Source organism: Myotis daubentonii, chromosome 6, assembly GCF_963259705.1.
Source record: "Myotis daubentonii chromosome 6, mMyoDau2.1, whole genome shotgun sequence".
NCBI lineage: Eukaryota > Metazoa > Chordata > Mammalia > Chiroptera > Vespertilionidae > Myotis > Myotis daubentonii.
In genome coordinates, this window is record NC_081845.1 from 89753360 (window position 1) to 89771738 (window position 18379).

General features: G+C 58.2%; 1 protein-coding gene across 1 annotated transcript in view; it reads right to left on the reverse strand.

Annotated features, from left to right (window-relative positions):
• The window catches only part of GLP1R (glucagon like peptide 1 receptor), a 30824-nt gene extending 17873 nt beyond the window's left edge, over positions 1–12951 (reverse strand). Inside the window, exons 1-3 of the mRNA XM_059701794.1 lie at positions 12833–12951; positions 5515–5611; positions 4758–4865 (exon numbers count right to left, since the gene is read on the reverse strand). Of these exons, the coding sequence (XP_059557777.1) occupies positions 4758–4865; positions 5515–5611; positions 12833–12910 (283 nt within the window). The 5' untranslated portion in view covers positions 12911–12951. The remainder of the gene's footprint in view (positions 1–4757; positions 4866–5514; positions 5612–12832) is intronic.
• Positions 12952–18379: the final 5428 nt, after the last annotated feature.

Sequence of the window (18379 nt, forward strand, 5' to 3'; positions counted from 1 at the left end):
AGCCTGACCCCGCTGATACCTACTCGCCACCGCGGGCTCAGGGCCTGGCACTGCACGGTTGCTGGAGCCCGCCCATCACGCCCCTTTGCACACCCACTCTGCAGGCTGCGCACTCACAGAACCTGTCTCAAGCACCTGCTGTGTGCCCCCGACACCTCTGAGCGTCACAACCACCTGACACAGTTCATCCTATTTGGCGGGCGGAGAGACAGTGTCTCTAAGAGGCCAAGCGACCTGCCCCAGACCAGCCAGCCAGGGCGCAGCAGGGGCGGGACTCAGACCCCAGCTCTCTGCCTCCAAAGCCAAGAGTTAGCAGCCACACGCACTGCCAGGAGTCAACCACGGCCACGTGCCGTTTCTCCTCTGCCCTTCCCGAGGCCGATCGCCGACATCCAGGGTCCTCCCGGCAGGCCCTCCTGCCAGCGGGACCCCAGGCCGGCCGCCCCCTCTGCTCAGGGCCAGCGGGGAGGACGGGAGGATGGGGAGGGGGTGTGAGCACAGTTGTGGTGCTACTGGCAGAGCGTCAGGGATCACCGCATCCCTGAGACAGTCTGTGTGAGGGTGGCTGTCCATTATCCTTCAGCAGCAGCAAATATTAAAACCCAGGGCTGGCTCCTGGCTGGGCCGTGGTCCCCAGATGCCCATCTCGGCCGGGGGTGCAGCAGGTCCAGGCCCAGCCCTGCTTATCAGCCCAGCTTTATCTGGCCCGGGAGCTGCTGGTAAATCAGCCAGGGGCTTGGCTCCGGTCTTGTCAACACCAGGAGGCAGCCGGCCGCGCCAGGAGGCCCAGGGATATTTCATTAAGTCAGACCCTGGTGTTGGAAATAAAACCCCCAATTAAACACTTCCCCTCCCGGAAACGGCAGCGGTGTCTGTAATCAAGCTCACAGCCGCCCTTCCACGTGGCTGCGGCACGCGGGGCCGCGGAGAGCCGCTCATGAATCCATTAGCTCTGCTCTGGCAACGGCAGTGCCAGCAGGACGCCTGGCCCCTCTCACAGACCACAGGCCCAGCTGGGGTCCCCGAGGAGGGTCACAGGCCCTCCCCAAAGTGCTGGCGCGCAGGTCAGAGGCGGGGCTCGGGCCGAAGGCATCCGCGTGGGGTCAGGTGAGGGTGGGAAGAGGAGGGCAGGTTCTGAACCTCACAGACTCAAGTTCAGATCCCGGTTCTGCCTCCACCGGCCACGGGACCGGGAACAGACCTCCTGGGCCTCAGTTTCCTCATTTGTCAACAGGACCATAATGACTGCCCTGCCCGGGTCTGCGGGGTGAGGATTAGGAGATAAAGCGTGTGAAGGGCCTCGTGCACAGGAAGCCCTCAACACATGGTCCCCGTGGGACCCTGCTGCTGTGCCCCCCCACCCCACTTTCTCCAAAGAGCACCCCTTCACTGAGGCTGGGGCTCAGGACACCTCCTTAGCCAGAACTCCTCCAAAGCCAAGTTCGTTCCCGTCTCCCCTTGGCAACCGGCCTGCCGCGGGAGCTCCCCTGCTGCTACTCAAGGGAGGCACCTGTCAGAGCTTCCAGACCTGAGTGATAGGCCACTTTAAACACGTTTTATGACTCCCGTGTAATTAGAACTGAGCCAACAAGCAGGTAGAGATCGGGAGGGGCTACAGCTAACGAGACCAGATGATGGGTAATAAGCAGATCGCTGTGTGTGGGTGAGCGGCCCTCCCCCTTCTTCCTCTGCCTGTTCATCCAGGCCCGATGTCACCTCTCTCTGGAAGCCACACGTGGGCAGGAGAGGTGGCTCTGACCTCCCTCAGCACACTTCCCGGCTGCTGAGCTGCCCTCTTCAGCCCCGTGGTGAGGGGTCACCCCTACTGCCCAGTGCACACACTCACACACTCACACAGCCCTCAGCGGGACTCTCGCTGGCCGCCCCAGCTCCTGACACAGACCTAGCTGTTCTGAATGTAGTTCTTTCTCTGGTCATTCATTCCTCGGTTTGCTCTGCCCCCCAGAGGCTGACCCCTGTGGACAGCATCACCTGGCCTCTCTGACCTCCACTGGGTTTGACCAGGGGATGTGTCGGCAGAAGGTAGGAGGGCGGGAGGGGGAGAGGCTGGGGGTTTCCTCCCTGGCTCCCTTCCTGCCTTGATTTGGAGGGTCAGGCGGTGGCTTCAGGCTGGCCTCTCTGTCACCACGACCTCCAGCTGTCATGGGGGCCCCAGAGCCCCGTTCCTGCCCCACTCGGGTCCAGGGGTGCTAAGCTTCCCTCGGCTGTAGTCCGTGGTGCTTTATGTACCTGCCGGCCCCAGCTCTGCCCAGCCTCTGTAAGTGACCCCCCACTAAACTCTTCCACATCCCAGCTGAGTGTGTGTTCTGCCAGGATCCCGCCTGAGACAACCCTTCCTTCTGCCCACCCCAACCCGTACTCACTGGCCACTCCCTTGATCAGCCCAAGAAAGATCCCAAACTGCCCCCTTCCTGCTCCCACATGCCCTGAGTGGGGGTGAGGGAAGACCCCGGTGCCAGCCCCTGCCCAGGGGGCGGCCAGGACAGGCCAGAGGCAGCAATTCTGCTGCGGGAGCCGGGTGGGTGTCTCCGGATCCCTACCTCAGGGAGAGGGGCAGGGGAGGCAGCGTGGGTGAGTCTGAGTGTCAAAAAGGGGCATGAATTAGCGCGGGAGTCAGGGAGGGGCGGGGATTGGCAGGGGCCTGGGCTGTGCCGTTATCTTCGTGTAGAAAGCAATAAAACTGTGTTCGCTCATAAACGGGCACCACCAGGACCTATTTCCTGCTCAAATAAAATTAAAGGTGATGGATGGAGCCAGCGGCAGCGGGGGAGGGGGGGCAGCTTGTGCTGAGTGATGGGCCCTGTCGGGTGCCTGGCTCCGGGGGGTCTAGGGCGCAGCGCAGGCTGGCCGGTACACAGCCTCCCAAACCTCTGGGAGGCAGGGGACGGGGAGGTATTCCGGGAGGTGGGGGAGGTAAATAGGGTGAGAAAAAAACTTACAGCAGCCGTTTTTCAAGAACCTGCAATCCTCCCAACACACCCATCACCTGGCTCCATCCCATGGCCCAGGTGAGCCAGCTGAGGCACAGGGAGGTCTGAGGATTCCCCCAGCTCACACAGCCGCTCAGAACAGCAGCCAGCACAACCACTGGATTGTAAGACTCGGCTTTTCCATCTCTGGAAACAGGGCAGGCAGCTCACTGCTCTCCCTCAAGCTGTGCCCAGCCAGGAGACGCCCCAGCCACTCACCTGTCTTCATGCCCAGGAATACACATGTGCACACCCACGCGTGTACACACACACACACACACACACAGGCACATGCTCATGCTCATGCTCACACACTCAGGGAAGCTGGGATAGCAATTAAGCCAGACTCCTGACTGAGTCCTGGGTCTTCTATTTACTAGCTGTGTGAGCTTGGGAAAGTCACTCAGCATCTCTGTGCCTCGGTTTGTGCCTCTGTAAAATGGGAAGACAATCAGAGTACTGGCCTCATAGAGTTGTTGTGAGGATTACATGAGTTTAGGTGTGTAAAGTGCTTACAACAGGCCACAAGGTGCTATGTGAAGGGCCCTTTGTAGCCAGGCTCGCCCTGTGCACCTCAGGGAGGTGGTGTCCTGGGGGTGGAGAAGGAGAGCAGCTGTAGGACTCCTGCTGCGGCTTCATATGACCTCAGTCCTGAGTGCTGAGGCGAGGCTCATGCCAGGCCCTGCCAGGTGAGCTGATGTTCAGCTAAAGGGCGCCTCCTCCAGGAAGGCCGCTGGCAGGGCCTCATTTTCACACTTGCTTCTGGGCTGGTTTCTGCTTGGTCTCAGGTCCCCTTGGGCACAGTGGTTACTAGTAAGATCACAGGCTGGGCTCAAATCCTGGCTTTGCCGTTTACCACATCCTTTGGAGCAAGTAGCTTAAACTTTCTGGGGCCTCAGTTTCCTCATCTTTACAAGAATCATAACCAGGGGGTAGTAGTAAAGATTAAATGAACACCCTGCTTTCAGGCAATACTTGGCACATAGTAGGTACTCAATAAATATCGGCCCTGACTATAATCATTGTTATGAGAGAGTGTCTTTTCTCCCCTGATTGGGACTGAGCTCCTGGAGGCAGGGTGTGTGTCTTTGTTAACCTCCCTGACACCTGAGATAGATGGGTAGTGTGGGGGTGCATTAACTACCCCTCCAGTCAGAGACCCCCATGCAGCCTCTGTAGGTCTCTGTACTCCAGTGACCCCTCACTTATCTGGTCACACCTTTCCCCATGCAGGGTGTCTCCTGCAGGCAGGAGTGAGCTGGGAGGCCTTAGGGACAGCTCCCCAATGCCCTCACCACTACTCCCACTGGGTCCATCTGCCTGGCGAAGCCCTGAAGAGTTAGGAGGTGGCTACATGCCACCACCAGGTACAGGGCACCTACCAACACCCAGCACATATACATGCATGCATACATACATCAGAGCAATGGCACCTCTAGGTAAGCTGCCTCTGTGAAACCCCAGCACTGTTCCCACCTGGCTCCTTTCCTAACTACTGGATGAAGAGCCCACGTTTCTCCTTAAGTCAGACCCCACACTGCCCCCACCCCACCTGCCAGCAGAGCCTCAGGCCCAGTTACGCCCAATGTCCCCCACTGCCCCTCACCCCAAGGAAAGGCTGGCAGGATACCCAGAAGGAGGCCTAAAGACCTTCTGGGGTGAGGAAGTCTGTGACCCAGTGGAGAGGAAGCAGCGTGCACCCCACCCCAACAGCACCCCAGTCTCCTGGACGCCGGAGGGTGGTCCACACCAGGGGAGGGGACTCACCGCTGTTGGCCCAGGGCAGGTACCAGGGGCAGCTGACATTCACGAAGGAGCCGGGTGGCCCGTCTGGCCAGCAGGCATAGTCATCAAAGGTCCGGTTGCAGAACAGGTCTGGGTGCAGAGAGAACAGTCCTGAGTCCCGGCCTGTCCGAGGCACTTCCCCACCACGGGGCTGGTGGGGGCAGGACCCCGCGCTCTGCGAACTCCACTGAGCACCTGCTGTTTGCCAGGCAAGCAGGCCTGGCCACTTAGCAGCAGCACTTGGAGCAAGCTGCTTAATGTCTGTCTTCCCTCATCTGTAAGATGGGTGTAATCCCAGTTCCACGGGGCTTTGTGGGGACACAGAGTGCATGGCATGGAGATGACGGAGCACAGCAAGTGCTCAATAAACAGTCTCCACAGGACTATTCTTATACATTGCATTCCGAGGGGGGAATGGTAGCTCACATGACTGTTCTCACCGTCCTAAGGTTGCTGCGTTGTGAGTGCAGGGTCAGGATTTGAACCCAGGCCTATTGGTCTCCTAACCCCCGTCCCCCCCAAACATTCATTGTGATAAATATGCCGGTGGGCCTACCGTCCCTGCACAGGCTGGGAAGTGCTGAGGACACAGAATGGAAAGGCCTGAGGGGCCCAAGCCGGGACAAGGGGCGTAGACATCAACAAGACAACGCCCAAAGCACAGGGCAGATATGGCGGCCCAGAGGCGAAGGATGCCCACCCGAGGCACGGGCAGGGGGTGGGGGGCACCTGGACTCACCTGTGGCTGGGGGTGGAGCCTCCGTCAGGAAGCGCTGGCACTGGTGGCGATATTCGCGCCATTTCTGCACTGTCTCCGAGAGGGACACGGTGGCACCCTGGGGGGAGGGCAGAAATGGGGGCCCTCTGGTTCAAGCCAACCTCTCTTCTAACCCCGCCGCCAACACACCTGGTTTCTGGATGTCCAGGGGATCTGGAGCCCCGAACTCCACCAGGTGCTGCCGGTCTAAGAAGGGGAGGGAACCAGTGGCGCTTCAGGGGGACTTTTTTATGTCTCTGTCCGCCCCAGGGACTGGTGCCCAGTCTGATGTGTGGCAGTGCCCATCAAGTGTCTCCTGACTGGATGCTTTGGGGGAGGAGTGGGGGGAAGGGAGGGGAGGATGGGTGTCAATCATGGTCTCCTCTGACCTCACCGAGGAGAAAGTCCCTGGGAACCCCATGCTTTGTGACTGCCAAGGGCTCCGCTGCCAGTGCCCAGTCAGCCTGCCAACAGGATTCTCAAACTTTCAACCGTTCTAGAAGGGAAATACAGGCCCAGAGTGGGAGAGGGACGCTGTCAGGGTCACACAGCGCCCGAAGGGGCAGAGCTGAGGCCAGCTGGAGTCCTGGGGGGCACGGGTGTGGTGGGGCTCACTGCTGGTAACTCAATCCCTCCTGCACAAAGCAATCCTGTCAGGGAGGCAACGCCACTCCCCAGTGTCCCCCTTTAACATAACAACACGGGTCAAATATGCAGCTCATCTTCAATCGCTGGAGAGGGGGAGTCCTGGGGACCTGGTGTGAAGGGGTCAAAGTTCCAGAACATGGAGCTCAGGCCTGTGATGGGAGGGGTCCCCCATCTGTGACCAGGGGAACATGAGTTTCAATTTTCAGATAAGGTAACGGAACTGTCCTTTTAGCATGGAGACCCCAATGGACCCACCCAAGTGAGAATGGTCCCTTCCAAACATTTTTATGTGCTTCCTTTAGGTTTGTCTTGGAACTCTGTTTCTTTCCTTTCCTCTTCTTTTCTTTTTTTTTTCCTGAACAGGCTCAAGATTATAAATATTCCTCATGTAGAGGCTGCAGATGCTGAAATGACCAGGGAGCCCCACATGTAAAATTTAGGATCTATACATAATTTAAAACAAAATTTCACTTTTTGAAATCACAAACATAGACACGTGTGCTGAAATCAAAATCGTTTGCTTTGGAAACTCACAGCCTTACTGGTCTGGTTTCTGAGCATCCCGCCCACAGGGAGCTGAGTTTATAAGACACGGCCTGGCCCGTAAAAGACACAGGGTACCATGTGCTGGTCCCCCAGGGAGGGGACCAGGCCTGCCTGAGCCCCAGCCACATTCCTGGAGTAAGCGTGCTGAGGCCACATGGGCCACCTGGAGGATGGAGCTCCTCTGAGGGCAAAGTTCAAGTGTATTTGTTAAATGAATAAATAACATGATTCCTTAATCAACCTCAACAGCAGCAAAGACAGCGGCAGGATTTTAGCCCCACCCCACCCTCCAAATCCCTTTCCTGCGGCTCCGGCCCTGCCTGCAGCGGCTGGCAGTGGGGGAGGTGGGGCTGCTGGGGCAGGTGGCCCTGGTGGCAGGAGGGCAGAGGCTGGGAGCGTTCCCCTGACCTCTACTCCTGGGAGGAGAGCAGGCAGGAAGCAAGGTCACTGCTGGGAACTGGGGCAGAAGGTATGTCTGGGCCAAGGACTGGGGGCAAGGCAGCTGTGGAGACCAGAAGTCTCAAGGTGGGGGTGGGGAGGTTAAAGGCCAAGGTCAGGCCATGAAGGCCTGGCCACCACCTCAGGGAGCTTCGGACGCAGGCAGACTGTCACCTGCTCTATCCCAGACTGGGGCTCCCTGAGGGCAGGGCTGTGTCCCCCTCAGAAGGGGGCTCCCTGAGGACAGGGTCGTGTCTCCCCTCAGACTGGGGCTCCAGTTATAAGAGGAATAAGCCCCGAGGATATAACGTGCAGTGTAGGGAATATAATCAATAGTATTGCTACAATCATGTACACTGGACTTATCATGGTGATCACGTCAGAAGATAAATAAATGTTGAATCTCTATGTTGTGCACCTGAAACTAATATGGTATCATATGTCAATTATAATTAAAAATAAGTAAAGTGCTATGAGAACACACACACACACACACACACACACACACAAATAAGAACAGGCCTGTGTCCCCCTCAGATAGAGCTCCCTGACGACAGGGGTCCTGCACCATCTTGGGGTCTCCAAATACTGCTCACACCCCTCCTGTGGCCCCTCCCAGGACTAATTAACTGGGCCTTGGGCCTCTCCCCACCTGGGGTTATGGGAGCCACACTGTGCCAGGCTCTGGGTGGTGGTGTGGGGGATGGGCGGGCCTGGGGTAGATGAAGATGTAGGACCCAGCTCTGGCCTGAGAGAGGCCCCAGGCCAGGGCTGTGCCCTTCACTTGTGGGTGGGGTGGGTCCTTGCTTTGCAGGACAGGGCAGAGAAGGGGTGGTGGGCGGGCTCAGGCTGGGCCAGGCTCAGTACAGACTCCAGGCCCTGGGAGACTGGGAGCTGGGGATGAACCGAGGGTGGCTGGGAAGGGACTGGGCTAGCAAGGGTGGTGGGGAGGGTGTTGCAGCCGAAGGGCCCGGCGGGGACAGGGTGCAGAGCAGGGGCACTGACACTCCGGGAACAGAGGAAAGCCGTGGCCTGAGGTTCAGGAGGATTCCTGGGCCAGAGCGGGACCTGGACAGAGTTGAGGATCTGGCCTGGGGCAGAGCTGGGGGCCGCCCGGGCAGCCGGCCCAGGTGCTCAGGTGGACTCAGTAACACAGTGGAGGGTAAACAGCCTGGCTTTGGGCTCAGACCTGGCCTGACATGGAATTAATTAATTAACCCCATAAATTGTTTGTGACCTTGTGCAAGAATTTTAACTCCAGCCTCAGTTTTCACCTGTGCAAAATGGGAATAACAACAGTCCCTCCCCACCCAGGCTTGTTGTGAGGAATGGGTGAGTGAATGCTGAGAGCGGTCCCTGGCAGGGAAAATGCCCGGTCAACGGCACGGCCTCGGGCTTTCTGCTGTTTGTGGGAGGAGCAGTGGAACAAGCAGCCTGGCTTCCTGGGGAGTCTGGGCCCCACCCCTCCGTCACTTTTAGGATCAACACCCTCCCCAAAGCAGGAAGCAAACATACTTTCACCCAAGGATCAAGCAGCCAAGAGGGGACGCGGGGGACTCCATGTCCAAGGGAGGGAACAGTGAGGAGGGCCAAGGCCCTGTCCACCAGCCCCGGCCCCACTGCATCCTCCCGTGGCACGAGGCCCCGCCCCAAGCCAGCGAGGTGGGGCTTGGGCTGCTGGCTGGCGGGAGGACACAGTGGAGGGTGCCTGCCCCTCACAGGGCAGCAGAGCTGGCCCAGAGTACAGGGCAGAGGGAGGGGCCCGCGGGCCTGGGTGTGGGCAGGTTGGCAGTTTTTAAAACTGGGATTTGCCAGGCTTCATGGGATCTCTCTGAGGAGGGTGAGGGCAAGTGAGGGTGGAGTTTACAATAGGAGGGGGTGTCTCTCAGATTCAGGAGGTGAGAAAGTGGGTGCCAGGAGGGAGTGGTGTGCGAGCACTGAACGGGGAGTCACAGAGTACCAGGACCCCTGTCCTCTTGGTTTAGATCTCAGCTGTGACTGAAGGGGCATATTTACTCTTTTGGGGCCTCAGTTCCTTTACCTATAAAGTGGGCATATAGATCTCAAAGAGCTACTGCACAGATCCGGCAAGACAAGGCAGGTGAGCACCCTCATGAGGTGACGGCGTGAGGAGGAGGGGGCGGAGAGGAAGGATGGAGGTGGAAGGACCCTCCCAGCCCCGAGCCCCAGGAGGGCACTCTCTCCAGAGTGGCTGCTAACCTGAAAATCCCTCCTACGGTTTCATTCCTCCCAGTGAGTAAGTGCGTTGGATTCTTTTCTCTCCTGGGAACTGGTTTGATTGAACGGGAGGAGGAAAGAGACCTTGCCTCTCTGGGCCACTGAGGCGGGAAAAATGGGAGAGGCCCCCCAAAGAAGAAAGAGGGCTGGGAAGACAGCTCTGTTCCCTGAAGGCTCCTCCCAGGACCCTGAGGTCCTTCCTCTGGCCACTTCCTAGGGCCCTAACCACTGGCCCCTGTGCCCTGGAGGGGTGGAGCTGTCCGCCCCTGGCTCTTAGACACCCCTCCTTTTTGTTGTCTTAAAGGGCTCCAGATACACGAGCGAAAGGGAGGGAAAGGAATAGTGCACACACATTCTCACATGCACAACAACCTCACACGGATACCCTGTCACATACATTACCCTCCATGTCAGCACATGCTTACCTCCTGAGAGATGACCCAGAGTCTCATACATGCTGAGGCACTGCCCACAAGACACACACACTCACACACACACACACACACACACACACACACACACACGTTCCTTGACTGACATATACTCAACTCACAGTGTCACACACATACATACAGAGACACAGCCACACATTCTGTGACAAGCACTCTATCTCTCACCCACGCCCAGGCTCATCCTGGCAGCCAGCCAGTCACACACTAAGATGTCACACACACACACACACACCTTCCCAGACACAGTATCACATATGAGGTCACAAACACATATGCACTGTCAGACACAATCACATGCTGAGATGTCTCACACACAGTGACACACACAGACAGACTGTCACATGCACAGGGTCATGTACAAGCACTCAGAGAAACAGGCCCATACAGCCCTTACCCCCTGGTCTGTCTCTCAGTATCTCTCCCTGTTTCTATGTCTCTGTATCTCTCTAACACACACACACACACACACACACGTGTGTATAGAGGCAGGCGGCAGCTAAGGCATCAGAGGGCAGGATGTGATTTGCTGGTTGCTCCTGCCCCGGCAGCCACCTGGGCCCATGTCCAGGAGTGAGCCCAGCTCAGAACAACATCCACGCTGACCGCGGTGCACCCTGGACTCCCTCCATCCTCCACTGGGGTGCAGAGCTGGGCCTCCACAGCCCCTCTCCAAGCCCTATTCTGCTGCCTCGGGGAAGGCTTCCGATTCCCGAGGACAAATGGGTCAGTTCTGCCAAGTGGCCGAAGCTGCCTCAGGTGCCAGTGTCTCCGTGCTCTCCAGACCCTAGTTACAGATGAGGAAACTGAGGTTCGGGATGGTCAGGCGTCCCATCCAAGATCACCAGCTGATAGACTCAATATGTGAACCAGGTTTGTCCGGTTCTAATCTGGGTGTCAAAGGCCTCCCCGTCCCCAGCAGAGAAGCTCCCTCACAGGGCTCGGGGAGGCCAGGAGCAGGGTGGGTGGGCCTTCCCAGCAGCAATGGAGAGGCCTAGGCTCCTTCCTCAGAGCTCACCCCCCTGCCTGCAGGGGCTGCTTCCGGACCTGACCGCGGGCTCCCTGTGGGGCCTGCCTCCAGTCCAACCTGGGCAGCCAGGTACTGGGCACCAGCCCGGCCCCGCTCCTCTCTGATCCTGAACCGTGGGGCCACCTTACACAGGGAACCTTCTTTTCTGAGCTCCCCGCCCCCATCAGTGGCCTGGAGGGGGTAACACTAGTCTTGCCAACCTCATGAACAGAAAATAGAATGTAAAATTTACCTTCTTTTCATCTTATATGCAGACATGAGGCTGTCACAATTATTGCGGTCTCATCTCAAAGTCCCTGTCCCTCACATCTCCACGGTAGCCAGGGATACTCAGGGCCCCCCAAGAAGCGCACGCCCCAGGCGGCACCATCTCTGCTCAGAGCTGGCTCACCCTGCCCTTCCCTGCCCCCAGCCTTGCTGTGGCCCCAGGATATTGGGCTTTAGACTTCGCCCAGGGCTGAGGGGATCAGAAGGAAGGGCAGGTTCAAGGAGCCTGTCTCCTCTGGGGAAAGGAAGGAACTTTGGGGAGAAGACAGGCAGCCTCCAGAACCTCTCCTCTTCCCTGAATCCAAACCCGTCTACACACCCGGCCTGGAGCAGGATGGAGCCCCACCCCACCTTCGCCCAGGAGAGGAGGTGAAGGTGAGGGAGAGGCAGGCCATGGGCCTGAAGTGCACCAGGGAAGCCAAGGCCTGGCTGAGGGGTTGGGGGAGATGCTGTGTGTGCCTGTGGGAGTGAGGGGGGTGGAGGTAGGGGGGTGTCTCCTATGGCCAGAGGCAGTAGCTGGGCTGGGGGACAGGGACACAGAGGGCATCTGGAAAGGAGCTTGGGGGCTGAAAATGGGCTGGCACCTTAGCTGGGAGGCACATCTGTCTACATCTGGATTCTAAGGGGTGGAGTAGGCCCCCACCAGGGCAACAGCCCCTCATCCTGCCTCCCACCTGTGCTGGGACAGGTTCCAAGGCCTGTATAGGCACCCGCACTCCCCGCGGCTCTGGGTTCGTGGGGTCTGGCGCTCGGAATGGGAGGCGATGGAAGGGACAGTTGCCAACACAGGACAGGCCTGTGCCTCCTCTCTGCTCAAGCTTCTCACAGCGTCTTAGGACAGCCCCCTTCCCAAATGCAGGCTGACCACACGGGGCTGGAGACGGGACAGGCAGGGAGACAGGGGGGGCCCTGGAGGGGGCCTCAGCGGTCCGCCCCGGGGCCTGCTCTCCAGCGGCGAGGAGGCCAAGGTGTCTGCCTGCCTCAGGATGCGCTCTGGTGTGTGTTGTCCACCAGGGGGTCAGAAGGGGGCTCAGGCTGGTGTAGGGGGGCCTGCTGCCTCCAGGGGGGCAGGAGCCTCCAGCCTGCTTGCCGCAGGGGCTGGGGGGAGTGTGCGTGTGACAAATTCCACCTGCGAGGTCACCAGGAAGGACAGTGAGCAGCTCCGCAGGGTCCCTGGGGCTATGAGTCAAAGGCTGCGCTGGGCGCCCACACCCGCCCCCTCCGCCCCCAGCGCCTTCCCAGGGTCTCAGGGTCTGCGACCAGCCAGGGGCAGCTGGGGGTGGCACTGCGGGCAGGGGTCAGGGCGCAGCGGGGCGGGGCCGGGGCGGGCGCAGGGGAGAGGCTGAGGCCAGGGAGGGGCGAGCCAGCCCGGGCCGGGCGGCGGGCCCGGGTCCGAGAAGAAGGAGTTGGGAAAGTGTCTGGGAGACACGGCGCCAAGTCAGCGGCGGGCGGCCGCGGGGCAGCTGGCGCCCCGCACAGGGCCCGGGCGGCCGGGCAGCGGGCGCGGCGCGGGGAGGGTCGCCCCGGCCAGGCCGCCCCGTCCGCCCAGCCCAGGACCAGCTCCGCAGTCCCCGCTCCCTGGAGCTCCCGCTCCCTCCTCCCTCCGCCTGCGGTCGCGGAGTTTCTCCCAAGTCCCGCCGCCCCTGCCGGGACCGCCGCGCCCCCACTTCCCCGCGGGGCTCACCTGCGGGCGGGGGCCGGCCCTGCCCACCGCCCCGAGCAGCAGCAGCGCCAGGCGGAGCGGCCCCGGGGCGCCGGCCATGGCGGGCTCAGGACCGGGCCATCGCTGCCACCTGCGGAACCGGCGACTGAGCCCGGCGGGCGGGCGGGCGGGCGGCGCGGGGAGGAGCCGGCGCGGGGCGCCCCGCCCGCGGGAGGGGCCAGCGGGTCCCCGGCCTTCCTCCTCCCCGCAGCCGGCACCCCGCAGCCCTCCGCGCGCTCCGTCGGTCCGGGACCCGGGGATGCTGGGCGGCCCTGCGCCCCCAGCGCCACCCCTGTACCCCGACCTCCGCCCAGGTGCCCTGGCTAAGGAAAGCCAAACCACCACCACCTCTCGGGCACCCAGAGGAAACTGACCCCGAGGAGCCGTGGGACTCGTCCAAGGTCACCCGCCAGCAGGCCCCTCCCGGAAAGTGTCACCCCAACACCTGCGAGCCACTGAGAGGACAGACCCACTCCGAGGGGTGCCTCCTTACAAGGCCGCCCCTGTCCCAGCTCTGTCCGGAGGGCGCCCTGGGACTCTGGGCTTGGGGGAGGGGAGGGCGAGAAGGAAGGGTGGTGGAGCCCTGCTGCTGGGGACGTCTGGGGGCCCCACTCCTGCAGCCCCCACGGGAGCTCTCAGGCCTCAGTGTCCCGTGATAACGTGGGCCCATGGTTCGTGGCTGCTCCCTGGGACCCCTGCGTTGTCTCCTGGTATTTTACCTCCAAACATAGTGTGGGCCGGGGGTGGGGGCGGGTGGGAGCAAGTGCTGAGCGGACACTGATCCCGTCCCCTACTGCCCACGAGGAGTGGGGCGGGAAAGGGGACCCCCCCACCACCACCACAAGAACTGGGACCTGTCCAGGGCATGTCTGGAACATTCCGAAGGGAAAGAGGTTCTGCTGGAGTAGCTCCTGGGGAGAGAACAGAACTTAAAGCCCAGAGGAGGCCTGGTCTATGGGAGGAGGAAGGGGAAGGGGGAGGTGAGAGTGGGGAGAGGTAGAGGCTGGGGAGAGGAGGGGAGGGTTGGAGGAGGGATGGGGGCAGGAGGGGAAGGGAGACAGCCAGTGGCCCCATTCCATTCTCCTCTCCAGCAAGCTCCTCTCCACGGCCGGGGAGTCCGGTCACTCCCGCCTCTTCCCTGAAGTGGGCCTCACAGTCACCTCTGTGTCCTGTAGGGTGTTTGTTCAGCTGCACAAGAACGAGACCCCAAACCACAATGGCGATCAAGGGCTGGGTCCTAAAATCGAGATGGAGTTTCGGACCAGGGCTGGAGCGTGGCTGCTGAGCACCAGTCCCGGGCTCTCCTGGCCGCCACTTCCTCCTGGTCCCCAGCTCCCACCTAATGCTCCAAGGTGCTGCTCTGCCCCAGCCCCAGCCTGACACCCACACTCCAGGCAGCAGGCAGCAGGCAGGAAGGGGAGACGGTGCCTCTCCTCCTGCAAGGACACACCCTGAGGGCCAAGGCTGTCAGACCCACCCATTGGCCAGGACTTAAGACACCTGGGCAGTTGAAGGGGCTGGGAAAAGTGTCTTTGATTCCAGGCAGTCACTGGCAAGGTTACATCTTGGGGCTTTTATTACTCTAAAGGAAGGCAAATACAGTTGATTCTTGAACCAGAAGGGTCTGGGGTGCTGACCCCTTCAAAGTAAAACAATCCGCGTGTAAATAACTTCTGACTCCCCCCAAACTGTCATCGTTCCCTGGTATCTGTGTCCCTTGAATCTCTCCTCTCAGGGATGCTCAAATCCCTGGATGCTAAGGTCTCATGTACAACGGAGTAGAACGATGCTTACAGTCTGCCCTCCACATCCATGCTGCCCAACCACAGATCAAAACCACGAATATCTACCTGCTGTTGGTTGAATCTGCAAATGGGCAACTTGGGGATCGGGAAGGCCAATGGGATAGTTATGGGGGGAAATCCACGTGCAAGTGGACCTGTGCAGTTCAACTCTGTGTTGTTCAGGGCCAAGTGTATATCTATCTAGATCAGCGGTTCTCAACCTGTGGGTCGTGACCCCTTTGGGGGTCGAACGACCCTTTCACAGGGGTCGCCTAAGACCACCGGAAAACACAAATATAATACATATTGTTTTTGTGATTAATCACTATGCTTTAATTATGTTCAATTTGTAACAATGAAAATACATCCTGCATATCAGATATTTACATTACGATTCATAACAGCAGCAAAATTACAATTATGAAGTAGCAACGAAAATAATTTTATGGTTGGGGTCACCACAACATGAGGAACTGTATTAAAGGGTCGCAGCATTAGGAAGGTTGAGAACCACTGATCTAGATGGATAGGTGGATGGCTAGATGGATGGATAGACAGAGAGACACAAAGAGAGAGAGAGAGAGAGAGAGAGAGAGAGAGAGAGAGAGAGAGAGAGAGCTGGCTATTGAGAACAACTTGCAGGCTCTACTCTGCCAGGGCGGAGGGTGAGGAGAGGAGAGGACAGAGGAAGATCAGAGGCAAGAAAAGTATTCAGACTGAACTAGGTCTTCACTAAGAGCTTATCAACCTCCAAATTACATCTATTCCTGTGTCTACTGAACACTGAATGAGGCCCCCCACCCCCACCGTAAAGTGGAGACAGTCTGTCCTCAGGGAGAGTCTACCCTGATGCAGGAGGGGGCATCACACAGTGGCCTGGCAGCACGCAGATTACAGTGACAGTCATGGCCAGCGGTGCTCGGGAGCCTGACCTCAGCACGTGGAAGACCATCCGCCCTCGGCCTGGGCTTTCTCTGACTGGGAGGGGACCCTGTGTTCCCCTAGGAGCGGCTCTCGAGTGTGAAGGGACGGGAGTGGATCGATAAGTGCCCAGCTCCTCACCACTGGATCGGACAGCTCAGGTGGGTACCACAGTCTCCCCGACGCCCTGAGCGGAAACCTGCTCAGGAATGCACCTGCTGGGACATCACCCAGAACCACAGGAACGCTGGCTGAGTGGAAGTCCTACAACTAGGAGGAAAGAGAAACGCACACGGACACTCAGAGGAGGCGCAGTGCTGAAGTCAAATTCTGAGGTGCGGAGTGTGCGGAGCGGGCTGGCGGCGGAGGGCGTGGTTGGCGTTCTCAATCGGGAGGGAGTCGCAGACTCTGAGCTCCAGATCCGGGCGAGTCTTTAGGGACCCAGACTCAAACGGGAGAAGCGGGACTGTCTGGCTTCGGTCAGAGCGAGTGCAGCTTTCTCTCCCAGCTTTGCAGGGGGTGCTGGGACTCAGAGAGGCAGAGCCCCTGGGGACAGGACTGAGAGCCGCCATAACTGCTCTCTCCGGCCCACCCTGTTGATCCTGTGCGACCCGCCCTACCCAAGCCCTGCACAGAGGCCTTTGCTGGATAGCCTCAGGCAAAGGCTAGATTAGCACCTCCCTAGAGGACAGAAGTTCTCTCACTGCTGACACAGCTGATTCTCATAGCCACTTGGCCTGGAGGTCAAACCCTCCCTGGAATTAGCTACAACAATCAAGATTTAACTATAAGACTGTGAACAAAGACCACTAGGGGGTGCACCAAGGAAGCATAACAAAATGCGGAGACAAAGAAACAGGACAAAATTGTCAATGGAAGAAATAGAGTTCAGAACCACACTTTTAAGGTCTCTCAAGAACTGTTTAGAAGCTGCCGATAAACTTAATGAGATCTACACGAAAACTAATAAGACCCTCGATCTTATATTGGGGAACCAACTAGAAATTAAGCACACACGGACTGAAATAACGAATATTATACAGACGCCCGACAGCAGACCAGAGGAGCGCAAGAATCAAGTCAATGATTTGAAATGCGAGGAAGCAAAAAACACCCAACGGGAAAAGCAAAATGAAAAAAGAATCCAAAAATGCGAGGATAGTGTAAGGAGCCTCTGGGACAGCTTCAAGCGTACCAACATCAGAATTATAGGGGTGCCAGAAGATGAGAGAGAGCAAGATATTGAAAACCTATTTGAAGAAATAATGACAGAAAACTTCCCCCACCTGGTGAAAGAAATGGGCTTACAGGTCCAAGAAGCACGGAGAACCCCAAACAAAAGGAATCCAAAGAGGACCACACCAAGACACATCATAATTAAAATGCCAAGAGCAAAAGATAAAGAGAGAATCTTAAAAACAGCAAGAGAAAGAAACTCAGTTACCTACAAGGGAATACCCATACGACTGTCAGCTGATTTCTCAACAGAAACTTTGCAGGCCAGAAGGGAGTGGCAAGAAATATTCAAAGTGATGAATACCAAGAACCTACAACCAAGATTACTTTATCCAGCAAAGCTATCATTCAGAATTGAAGGTCAGATAAAGAGCTTCACAGATAAGGAAAAGCTAAAGGAGTTCATCACCACCAAACCAGGATTATATGAAATGCTGAAAGGTATCCTTTAAGAAGAGGAAGAGGAAGAAAAAGGTAAAGATACAAATTATGAACAACAAATATGCATCTATCAACAAGTGAATCTAAGAATCAAGTGAATAAATAATCTGATGAACAGAATGAACTGGTGATTATAATAGAATCAGGGACATAGAAAGGGAATGGACTGACTATTCTTGAGGGGGAAAGGGGTGTGGGAGATGTGGGAAGAGACTGGACAAAAATCGTGCACCTATGGATGAGGACAGTGGGTGGGGAGTGAGGGCTGAGGGTGGGGCGGGAACTGGGAGGAGGGGAGTTATGGGGGGGGAAAAAAAAAGGAACAAATGTAATAATCTGAACAATAAAGATTTAATTAAAAAAAAAAAAAAAGGAATGCACCTGCTCTTGGCTTCCTTCCCCGGCCTGTCTCCCTTCTCACTTCCCAACGGCCGTGCTTCCTGCCCCCCCCCCCCCCCAAACAGACATAAACCGCTTGCCGTCAGTCCTCCTCGCCGGGGCTTGCTCCTGGGAGAGCTCCGCTGAAGACGGTGGGCATCTGAGAGCACCCAGGGAGGGGGTGGCCCCTGAGCCCAGAGACGCGGGGAGCAGATTACTCAGCCTCTCTGTTAGCACCTGGGGCCCAAGCCTCTGCATTTGTACCGCCGCCGCCTCTATCTGAGCATGTGCCACCGGGATGATCCTGTCTCCCCATCACTCAGGGTCTGAGCAGCCGCAGCCTGTTTCAGAACTGGCACAGGCCTGTACCGTCAGTGTTCACAGACCTCCCGGTTCTGTCTCGGGTATACTGGGCGATGCTGGGTGCCGTTGGGGGGGGGGGGGGCGCTGCCCTAGGGCTGCTGGAGATGGTGCATTGACACGTGGTAGCACTGTCTCCCCAGCGTGTAAGGTAAGGGAGCTTCAGAGTGGACTGAGATCTGACTCCTTTCTTCCGCCACCTGCCTGCTCTCCCTCCCTCCTTACCTAGTCTCCTGGAGGGTCTGCTTTCTAAAACCCGCCCCTGCCCTCACCCCTCGGCCTGTCCATTGGTTCCCACCCCCAGGACCAAGTCCTCCAAACTCATTAGCAGCTAAGGGATTAGCTTGGCTCTGCCCGCAGCTTCCCTCCCATCTCTTTGCAGCATGGCCCCTTCTTTGGAGGTGTCCTC